A 12014-nucleotide genomic window follows, 5' to 3' on the forward strand; every position below is an offset into this window, starting at 1 on the left:
TCCTCTCTCTTCTTATAAGAGTTGAAAATATTCTATTGAGTCAAATTCTTCTCTGATTCATCAACTCATTTTGGCACTTAGTTAGACTTCACTTTTAAACTTGGGTGTTTCCTTCTACACACTACTTTACCTTCATAGTTTGGGATTAAAAGCCTGTACCACCACACCTGGGTCTAAGATATTCTTTACATGAAACAAACTTTCCCAAAAACTGTGGCTGAAGTTAATGAGTCATTGGCCTTCTCCATGTTTCTTGCTCTCTTTCACTCCAGGGTACTATGGTTCCCACCTTCAAAATTTCTAGACTTATACTGTCTCAAGTCTTAAGGCTGGATATTGATTCTCTGTTATTGAACCTCAGCACGGAGTGTTTATACTTGGCTACATGAAATAGTTTCAATCTATAACCCAGGCTAGACTCAAACATGAGATGATCCAGTTTCTGACACCTTTTTTTAATTTAAAGAAATTATTTATTTTTATTTTGTATACATTGGTGTTTTGACTGCATGCATGTCTGTGTGAGAATGTCAGATCCCCTGGAACAGGAGTTACAGACAGTTGTGAGCTGCCATGTGGGTACGATGAATAGAACTTGGTTCTCTGCAAGAGTATTCAGTGCTTTTAACTGCTCAGCCATCTCTCCAGGCTTTTGCCTGCTTTTATAATATGAAGATTCTCCCTGTCTAGCTCCCATTCTTGGTGGCATCATCCCTAGACAATTTTTACATAGTAGACAATATTTACATACTAGAGGTTGAAGACATGGCTCAGCACTTAAGAGCACTAGCTCCTCTTCCAGAGGACCCAGGTTCAGTTTTCAGCCTAAAAATGTCTGTGATTCAGTTCCAGGGGATCCAACACTTTCACACAAATATACACACAGGCAAAACACCAATCCACATAAAATACAAGGTAATAAATTACATAAAAATTCAAAAACAGATTTATGTAATGTTTAAACTATTTCTTTTTTAACAACTTTACGCTGAGCATGATGGCACATGCCTTTAATCCCAGCACTGGAGGAGGCAAAGGTGGACAGATCTCTGAGAGTTTGAGCCTAGCCTGGTCTGCAGAGGATACACAGAGAAACCCTGTGTCAAAAAAAGAAAAGAAAAAGAAACAAAAGAAAAGAAAAGAAAAAAAGGACAAAGAAAGAAAACAAAGCAAACCAAACAAATTTTGTCTGTACACCATGGAGTATTATATGTGTCTTCTGGAGGTCAGAAGTTGGCTTCAGAAAATGGATTTGCAGATATTTGAGAGCTGCCATGTGGATGCTGGGAAATGGAAATGTCTTCTTTCTAAGAGCAGCCAGTGCTCTTGACTGCTCAATCATTACTCCAGGTATTTTCTTTGCTCTTCATTTATTGAAAATAGTTCTTTTTAAATACAATGCATTCTGATTATGGCCTCTTGTAGACCAGCTCCTCTGTGATCCTCCCTGCCTTCTCTTCCATCCCAATTCCCACTCTCTTCTTTTTCCTAAGAAGACAAACAGACATCTAAAAAATAATAAGAAGGATCCAGGTGGTTGGAGAGATGGCTCAGTAGTTAAGAGCACTGTTTGTTCTTCCAGAGGTCCTGGGTGCAATTCCCAGCAACCACATGTATAATGTGATCTGATGTCCTCTTCTATCATGCAGATGTCCATGCAGAAATGCACTCACATACACAAAATAATGAAATCTTAAAAAAATGGAGAGAATGAGGGAGCCAGGTGTGGTGATACACACCTTTAATCCCAGCACTCAGGAGGCAGAGTCAGGAGATCTCTGTGAGTTGAGTCCAGCATGGGCTACAAAGTGAGTTCCAGGACAGCCAGAGTTACAGAGATAAACCATGTTTTGAAAGTCCAACACAAAACATAGAAACAGAAATAGAATTTTAAGAAAATAAAACAAAAACAAACAAATTGGAATAGGAGAAAATAAACAAACCAACAGAGGAAAAAAAATTCCAGGATGGAGCTTGAGGAGGTGGGCACAGTGATACTCTTTTGTAATCCCAGCACTCAGGGAGACAGAGACACTCAGATCCTGTGAGTTTAAAGCCAGTCTGATCCAGGGCAGTCAAGACTATAGAGAAGCCCGGTCTTAAAAAAAAAAAAAAATCCCCACTGCTTTTTCTAGCTGATTTAATGTGTCTGGTGTTATGTTGATGTATTTGATTCACTTGGATTTCATTTTTGTTCAGGGTGATAAGTGTGGATCTATTCTCATTTTTCTACATGGAGACATCCAGTTGTACCAGCACCATTTGTTGAAGATGCTATCTTTTTTCCATTGTATGGTTTTGGCATCTTTGTCAAAGATCAGGTGTCCATAAGTGTGTGGGTTTATTTCTGGGACTTCTGTTCGGTTCTATTGATCCACCATTCTGTTTCTATGCCAGTACCATACAGTTTTTATAACTGTTGCTCTATAGTACAGCTAAAGATCAGGAATGGAGATACCTCCAGAAGATCTTTTATTGTAGAGGACTGTTTTAGCAATTCTGGGTTTCTTGTTATTCCATATGAAGTTGAGAATTTTTCTTTCCAGGTCTGTAAAGAATTGTGTTGGTAATTTCATGGGAATTGCATTAAATCTGTAGATTGCTTTTGGTAAGATGGCCATTTTTACTATGTTAATCTTGCCAAACCATGAGCATGGGAGATATTTTCATCTTCTCATATCTTCTTCTAATTCTTTCTTCAGAGACTTGAAATTTTTTTCATACAACTCTTTGACTTGCTTGGTTAGGGTTACACCAAGGTACTTTATGTCATTTGTGGCTATTGTGAAGGGTGTTGTTTCCCTAATTTCTTTCTCAGCCCTTTTGTCTTTTGTATACATGAGTGCTACTGATTTTTTTGAGTTAATTTTGTATCTGGCCACTTTGCTGAAGGTGTTTATCAGCTGTAGGAGTTCCCTGATAGAGTTTTTGGGGTCACTCATGTATACTATCATAGCATCTGCAAATAGTGATACTTTGACTTCTTCCTTTCCCATCTTTATCCCCTTGATCTCCGTCAACTGTCTTATTGCTCTAGCAAGGACTTCCAGCACTATGTTGAAGAGATATGGAGAGAGTGGGCAACCTTGTCTTGTCCCTGATTTCAGTGGGATTGCTTTAAGTTTCTCTCCATTCAGTTTGATGTTGGCTATAGGCTTGCTGTATATCGCCTTTACTATGTTTAGATATGTGCCTTGTATCCCTGATCTCTCCAAGACTTTAAACATGAATGGATGTTGGATTTTGTCAAATGCTTTTTCAGCATCTAGGGAGACTATCAGGTGTTTTTTTTTCTTTCAGTTTGTTAATATGGTGGATCACATTGATGGATTTCCATATATTGAACCACCCCTGCATACCTGGGATGAAGCCTACTTGGTCATAGTGGATAATATCTTTGATGTGTTCTTGTATTCAGTTTGCAAGTATTTTGTTGAGTATTTTTGCATCAATGTTCATAAGGGAGATGGGCCTGAAATTCTCTTTCTTTGTTGAGTCTTTGTGAGGTTTAGGTACCAAGGTGACTGTGGCTTCATAGAATGAGTTTGGTAATGTTCCTTCTGTTTCTATTTTGTGGAATAGTTTGAAGAGAATTGGAGTTAGCTCTTCTTTGAAGGTCTGGTAGAATTCTGCACTGAAACCATCTGGTCCTGGGTTTTTCTGGATGGGAGACTTTTGATGACCACTTCTATTTCCTTGGAGGATATAGGACTATTTAATTGATTTACCTGGTTCTGATTCAGCTTTGGTAAGTCAAATCAATCAAGAAAATTTCATTGAGATTTTCAAATTTTGTGGCATATAGAACCCTAGAACTCATTGGCACAGGGGAAACTTCCTGAACAGAACACCAACAGCACAGGCTCTAAGATCAACAATCAATAAATGGGACCTCATGAAACTGAAAAGCTTCTGTAAATCAAAGGACACCTTCATCAAAACAAAACGACTGCCTACAGATTGGGAAAGAATCTTCACTATCCCTTTATCTGACAGTGGGCTAATATCCAGCATATATAAAGAACTACGAAGGTGAAAAGCAGCAAACCAAGTAATCCAATTAAAAAATGGGGAACAGAGCTAAACAGAGAATTCTCTGTAGAAGAATATCGAATGGCAGAGAAACACTTGAAGAAATGCTCAACCTCATTAGCCATTAAGGAAATGCAAATCAAAACAACCCTGAGATTTCACCCTAAACCCATAAGAATGGCCAAGATGAAAAATTCAAGTGACAATACATGTTGGAGAGGTTGTAAAGAAAGGGGAACCTTCTTCCATTGCTGGTGGGAATGTAAACTTGTACAACCACTCTGGAAATCAATTTGGTGCTTTCTCAGACAACTAGGAATAGCGCTTCCTCAAGATCCAGCCATACCACTCCTAGGCATATATCCAAAAGAGGCTCAAGTACCCAATAAGGACATTTGCTCAACCATGTTTGTATCAGCCTTATTTGTAATAGCCAGAATCTGGAAACAGCCCAGATTCCACTCATCTGAAGAGTGGATGCAGAAATTGTGGTACATCTATACAATGGAGTATTACTCTGCAATGAAAAATAAGGAAATAATGAAATTTGCAGGTAAATGGTGGAACCTGAAAAGGATCATTCTGAGTGAGCTGTCCCAGAATCAGAAAGACACACATGGTATATACTCACTCATATAGACTTATAGGATAAACCTAAAATCTGTCCATCTAAAGAAACTAATCAAGAGAGAGGACTCTCACTAAAATGCTCAATCCCCATCCTTAAAGGCAAACAGGATGGACATCAGAAGAAGAAAGCAGGAAACAACCTAGGAACCTGCCACAGAGGGCCTCTGAAAGGCTCTGCCCTGCAGACTATCAAAGAGGCTGAGACTTTATGACCAACTGTTGGGCAGAGTGCATGGAATCTTATGTAAGAAGTGGGAAATAGTAGGTTATGGAGAGGACAGGAATCCTACAAGGAGAGCAATAGAACTAGAAGATTTGAACACAGGGGGCCTCCCAGAGACCATACTCCAACTAAGTGCCAGGCATGGAGATAACCTAGAACCCCTGTGCAGATGTAATCCATGGAAATTTAGTATCTAAGTGGGTTACATAGTAATGGGAAGAGGGACTGCCTCTGACACAATCTGATAGGCCTGCTCTGTGATCACCTCCCCCTGAGGGGAGAACAGTCTTACCAGGCCACAGAAGATGACAATACAGCCACTTCTGATGAGATCTGATAGACTAAGATCAGAAGAAAGGAGAGGAGGACCTTCCCTATCAGTGGACTTGGGGAGGGGCATGCATGAAGAAGTGGTAGGGAGGGTGGGATCAGGAGGGGAGGAGGAAGGGGCTTATGGGGGGATACAAAGTGAATAAAGTGTAAAAAATAATATAATAAAAAAAAACATGAGTCATGTAGATGCAGATGGAGGACATTTTGCACTTACACATATCCTGTGAAAACTTAAAACTGGCTTTTTCTGCCTCAATTTCTTTCCCCTTCCCTTATCTTTGTCGTTTATCTCTGGGGGGGGGGGTCACCACCATGCTCCTATTTCTCCTATCCACTCAATCTTCTTCCCATTTCTTCTCCTTATACAAAAACAATAAATAATTAAATGACAATAACAGAAAAACCACAAAATTGGTAGACATAAGATACAAGCAAAGTAATATAAAAGTAATATAAAAAGTAAAGAAAAATCCTGATAAAACATGGTGAGACCAAGAACCTCCAAAAATTCCACTGAGTTCATTTTGTGTTGGCATCAATAGTTGGTCACTGGGCCTGTTGGTCAGAGTGAGATTTGCATCCTCAAGGAGACTCCATTTGAGTGAACTCAATTTCCATTTGCAATGGGTGATCACTAGCTTCTGGGTTAGGGATGGAAGCTTTTGTCCACTCCTCTCCACACTGACACCCCATGTGGTACAGACCCATGCAGGCCCTGTGCATGCTGCCTCAGTCTCTCTGGGTTCATATGTGCATTCTTCTGCTGGGTTTAAGAAGGCCTGGTTTCCTTGGTGTCCTCCATTCCATCTGGTTCTCACAGTCTTTCTTCCTCCTCATCCACAGGGTTCCCTGATCCCTGAGGGGAGGATTTGACAGAGATGTTCCAATTAGTACAGAGTGTGTCAAAGTCTCTCTCTCTTTCCAGCCTCACCATTTTCTCTCCATTTGTGTTTGTATGTGTGTGTGAGTGCTTGTGTGCATGTCCACATGAACATAATTGTGCCCACTAAGTCCAGGAAAGGTCAGCAGATTCCCTTGCACTCAAGTTATAGGACATTTCAAGTCACCGCCATGCATGCTGGGCACTGAACTTGGGCATTCTGCAATGGCAGAGTGCTCTCCTAACCACTGAGCATCTCTCCATGTCAGGTGATCCTCCTTTTCTGAAATTCTCCCGAACTTCCTGAGAAAAACCAGTGAAATCTCCCTCCCTGATACTCTTTGTGAAATGTTGTGAGAAAGTGAAGTGCAACCCCAATTTCCAATTATAGCCAATGAAGACATAGAACTTTTGAGCCCTGTATACTTAAACTCTCACATTCTCTGAGGATAGGCATGTTCCAACAAGTCTAGATCAGGTCTAGATGGCACCTATGGTTTTGTGAATGCCAAGCAAGGATTGCGCTACCTGAATTCCTGGCACAGAAAGCCCTGTCAAATATTGTTATGACCTGCTTACACTCTAAAACCCCTCTGCAGAGACCTACTTTAGTCCTTAGCATGACTGTGGCTCCTCAGTTAACTCTTGCTGTCACCTTTCACATCATTGTGCCCCAATCTCGATACCCCATAAAACCACCAACAGGAGCCAAGTCCATTGATACCACATGAGGATCCTTTAAATTACAAATCATTACAAGCTGCAGCTTGGGCTCACACACCCCCACCACCATAGTAGTGAGAGCTAAGAGCCTGGGCTTAGGATAGTTGGGTGATTTAAAGATTCTGGTCCATCCCAGAATGCCCTAGGCAGGGGTGGTTCTTGCCTGGCAATCACCTATTGGTCAAAATGCTGCATTTTGAATTGATTAGGTATAGGAAGGTCCCCAGACCATTAAAGATCTGGTGTCCCTCCCTAGGGGGATGGGCCAGTTTCCTAGCAATTGTATCTCTAGTGAGTGTGGAAAGACTGCAGTAAGGCAGGTATTACTAGACCTCTCCACCCACATAGTTCAGGCCTTAAATATTAATAATAGCTGCTAATTTTTAATCTTTTGGTCTCTCAGCATACCAGAAGCCATTTTTCTTCAAGTCACCATTTTGATTGTAAGGTGAAATTGAGAGCAAGTTCTCAATCCCTCCATGCCTGACACCAGACTACAATTCAATAGTTCATACTTGCTGTTTAGAATCAAACAATAGATGACAAATGCATGTTCTTCTTGTGTTAAAGATCACAACATCTTGCTATATTCCTTATTTCCACATAGATGGAAAGCACCTATGAGATTCTCTACTCTAATCCTAGCCAATTAGCTCAAAGTGCTTTGCCTAGCCTCCTAGATACAGTGCCATACACTTAGAACATAATTGACTATGTTTAGCTGTAATCTGTAATCTGAGTGTGGTTTTGGAATGGTCACGGTGTGGCTGTTCCTGAAGTAATAACATTATAAATTGATGTAAGCCTCTGAGTAGCTACCAAACCAAAAGATTGGCAAAGCATGAAGTTCAGCTCTTGATTGCAGAGTAGACAAATAAGTATATTTTCAGGAACAGGTTAATACTTCCTGGACCCTGCTGACTCCACTCTGAACCATGCTGGTCACAAATGTATAAACACAGCCAGGGTAGTTGGCTCATATATTAATCCTCTCAGCAGGAAGGCTGAGGCAGGAGGATCCCTGTGAATTGGAATTCCAAATTAACCTTAAACTACAGAACAATGTTGTCAGAACACAATTCAAAAGCAAGGACAACTAGAGCAAATAGAAGAGTAAATGAATAAGCAAGCAAATCATAAAATTCAAGGTTCAGGAATTAGTCAGTAAGTGGACTCATGATTTTTCTCCTATTCTGTGTTGTGTTTGCATTGACCCAGAATGCTTGATTCAATCTAGAGAATGGGAGAACCCAAGGTGGGATTAAGTGTCTGGATTAAAATATGCAAGCAGATGGCAGCTTGTGGTCGGTAGGTGTGGCTGCAATAGGGAGGGGCCGAGCAGGGTGGTATATAAAGGCTTCAGGGGAGGCAGAGGAGTCATTCCCTCTGGATGTGAAGACTGTGGTGACAGCCTGGCTCTGCTGGGATCCAGAGACCCTGTGCTCATCAGTGCTCAGAACAGGTAAGTCACTTTGATCCAAAGGGTTAGGGCCCCTGAAATAGAGAGGTTAGGCCCAAGATGGGGAAGTCATTTATTTATTCATTTCTTTCTTTATTTACTTACTTACTTAAGTTTCTAAAGACTTTTTTCTGGATGTATATTATTTAAAACTATTTCAAAATTTGCAATATTTTTACTGTTTATTGGGCAATTTCAACTAATTGAACCCTGAGCACATCATGTCCCAGTTCATTGAGGTCAACTTTCCCAAGTCCTTTCAACCAAAAAAATAATAAAAAAAAAAAAATTCAGCTTGTGTGGCTAATAATACACTCACTGGAACATGATCAAACTTCAAGTGGCCAGTCTCCTAAAGAAACATGAGTCCTTTCCCACCTGCCCCCCTTCCCCTACCAGGAGCAATCCCCTGAGAAGGGCTAGCCTTCTGCATCCTTAGCACAATGTTGAACAGTTCCACTGGATGGCTTTCTGTGACAGGATTGTTCATTCCTTTGTCTTCAGATGAACCTACTGAAGACACAGATTGGATTTAAATTCAGGTTTTTGACATAACTAAGTAATACAGGATGGAGTACTAACCATAGTTTCCAGGATCATCTCGGTTTTTCCCAGACAGGTTCCATGTTTTAGAAAAATTATAGGTAGGTTGTGTGTGTAAATTTCCCATGCTTTGTGTTTGGGGACTTGTGACATGATCTATGTCTGGTTGGCACACAAGGATGGTACCCATCTTTCAGACTGCTGGGGACCTCTGCCCAGTGGGGATGGGATTGACTGGGGCTTTGGTTAAGGTTGGAAGGAACACTGGGGAATGTGTAACCCTGGATGTCCTTGTAAGAGGCTCCTGGTACTATGAGTGAGGGAGTTTGTTTTGAGACCTCCACTGAGAACAATGGATTGAACTGATGTCGCCACCACTGCCAGTGCAGTAACTCTGACCTTGAGTGGTTCCTGTGATGGTGAGGGGAATTTCTATACTTGATGTTGAGAATGTATTCTCCCCTAAATACCTCCCCAAGATCCTTCTGAGTGAAGACCTTCCAGGATGATTGGTCAGACTCCACCCACACTCCTGAAGCTGGCAAGACAGGCTCTGCTAAGAGATGAGACCTTGGATATGTCAGCTCTTGAGAAACTGCCCATGGAACTCTTGCCAGCACTGTTCAAGGAGGCCTTGACTGGCAGACACGCTACAACTGTGAAGGCAATGGTGGCAACCTGGCCTTTTCCCTGTCTCCCTGTGGGGGCATTGATGAAGACCCCTGACTTGGAAACCTTCCAGGCAGTTCAAGCAGGAGTAGACACATGGCTGCGAAGAAAGTTTCACCCCAGGTAAACAATAAGCAAATATGGTAGAATGGAGCCCATGGGTAAGAGGGAAGTGATTGTGGGGTCAGGGAGAATGGCTTCTTCTTGAGAGGATAAGAGGCTCCTGATTGTTCATCAGATAGGGATACAGGGCCTTTGGAAGCTGTACTTTGCTTGTGCTAAGGACTGTTGCCTATATCAGAGCTTAGAGCAGATGTAGCCACACAGGAAAATCAGTCTTCCTTGGCCTCCCCCAATCACTAGTAATGGGACTTAGGGGAAGCTGAGTTACTTACAGCAAGGAAAGTTACCAGGGCTACCTGTGCAGCTCAGGGAAAGCTTCTGCACAGTGGGAAGTGGATGCTGAAAAAACACCCACCTTGCCAGGAGTTAGAGCTGAGTTTAGAGATGTGGAGGAAATGCTGAGTCAGTGTGGCATCTTGCCATGTAGCTGACACTTCACATGTTTTACCCACAGGAGGGGAAAACTTCAGGTTCTTGACCTGAGGAAAAAGCACCATGAATTTTGGAACATATGGGCTGGAGTAGAGGATGGTGACTGCTCAGCAGAGAACCAAGATGAGCAGCAAGTAGTGAAGGTCCTTCCCAGATATGCACTGAGGCGGTGCCTGAAGGTGGTAGCTGACCTTTGCCTCAGGCCAAGTGTAGATGAAGAACAAACATGCTTCTTGCAGTGGGCCCAACAGAGAAAGGACTCTGTCCAGTTCTGCTGTATGAAAATGACCATCTGGATTCAGCCTGTCCACGTTATCAAAGAGGTCCTGAAGGTTTTTCATCCAGAGCACATCCGGGAATTTGAACTGAACACAGAGTGGGATATCTTTATGCTGGCACGGTTTGCTCCTTGCCTGGGACAGATGAGAAATCTTCACAAACTCTTACTGGCACCCGTCTCCAAGAATGTCTTCAAAATTGGCAACAGGACAACAGACATGGAAGACAAGTGTATCAACAAGTTCATTTCTCAGTTCTCCAGATTCAACTGTCTCCAGCACCTCTCCTTCAGAAGGGTCTACTTTCTCAGAAACCGCATCAAACGGGTCCTCAGGTAAGCAAGGATGGAGAGCTGGGTTAGCTACCAGAGCAGACCTTTCTCTTTAGTTGTAAGGGTTAGTAGTTCATGATGCCTGCCAGTCAGTGGGTACAAACATTTAGCACCCCTTGAATACAGAATTTATGTCCTGATTCCGTGTATAGTGAATCATAGTGTCAAATGCACTATAATGAATCAGAAAACTGAAGGTCAGATTCGGTAAGGATGGGATGTAATTCTTCTTGGAATGATGCCCACCCAATCCAATGGAAAGGGAAGAGGAAGGGGAGAGTGCAGTGAAGAATCGGTGGACTCACAAGCACAGTGTTGAGGGGAGCTCTGAACTCAGGTTTGTGAGAACAGCCTCAGTCTCTCCCAAATTCCCCATGGGTGACAGGTTTTGAGCTTAAGTAGAGCTGAGTGCCTGGGACAATGGGGATAGTGAGGATGTTAAATTACTACAAGTGTGACTTGCAGAGGCATTGATGGGATCCAGAGTGCAGTGAGCACACAGGACGTGTCCCTAGAGCCTGCCAGGACTTTCGTGTTTTGGAACTCCTTATGTGTGTTTTTAGGGCTCATAGGCTGAAATGGTTTTGTGCTGGAGACTGAGGCCAGGAGAAGAAGTGTCAGTTTGTCTTAAGAGAGGAGATTTCTGCAGGAAGCATCTAAAATGATGCCCATGAATCTACCTTGGGTCACTGGGCTGCTTCTACTTCTCTGTAAATGTAAAAGCCACCCCATACTCTCCAACACTATTTTCCAGAAAGTAACGTACTGGTCTATCCCTAGGTGCCTGATGACACCATTGGAGACCCTTTCCATCACTTACTGCTACATTTCACAGTCAGACCTGAATTACATCTCTGAGTGTTCAAAGCTCTTTCAGCTGAAAAATCTGGACATGAAAGGTGTGGTTTTAGAGGCTTTAGATCTTATGCCTCTCCAAGTCCTCCTAGAGAATGTGGCAGACACTTTGCAGTCCCTGGACATGAAGTGTTGTAGGATGAAGGACTCTCATCTCATTGTGCTCATACCTGCCCTCAGCAAGTGCTCCCAGCTGGCCAAGGTCATTTTCTATTGCAATGACTTCTCCATGCCCATCCTGAGGGACCTTTTGCAGCACACAGCCAACTGGAGCCAGATGAATGTGGAACAGTACCCTGCCCCTCTCGAGTGCTATGACGACTTTGGTTATGTCTCCACAGAGAGATTTACCCAACTTTGTGCTGAGCAAATAGATAGACTCAGGACCATAAGGTGGCCCAAGTGCATCTCCTTTGCTACACATATGTGCCCTAGATGTGGAGAGCGCTGTGTCTATGGCCGAAGATTCAGACCTTGTCTTTGCCAGAGGAGGCGGCAATAA

The 12014-nt window shown here is 42.4% G+C and overlaps 1 protein-coding gene across 1 annotated transcript; it reads left to right on the top strand.

Moving 5' to 3' along the window:
- The first annotated feature begins 9328 nt into the window (after nucleotides 1-9328).
- Nucleotides 9329-12014, top strand: LOC129677362 (PRAME family member 12-like). Its single transcript, XM_055608017.1, has 3 exons — nucleotides 9329-9615; nucleotides 10070-10660; nucleotides 11438-12014. The coding sequence occupies exons 1-3, from the start codon at nucleotides 9329-9331 to the stop codon at nucleotides 12012-12014; spliced, it is 1455 nt and encodes a 484-aa protein (XP_055463992.1).

The sequence above is a fragment of the Psammomys obesus genome, unplaced genomic scaffold (assembly GCF_907164565.1).
Source record: "Psammomys obesus unplaced genomic scaffold, mPsaObe1.curated_primary_1811, whole genome shotgun sequence".
Lineage (NCBI taxonomy): Eukaryota > Metazoa > Chordata > Mammalia > Rodentia > Muridae > Psammomys > Psammomys obesus.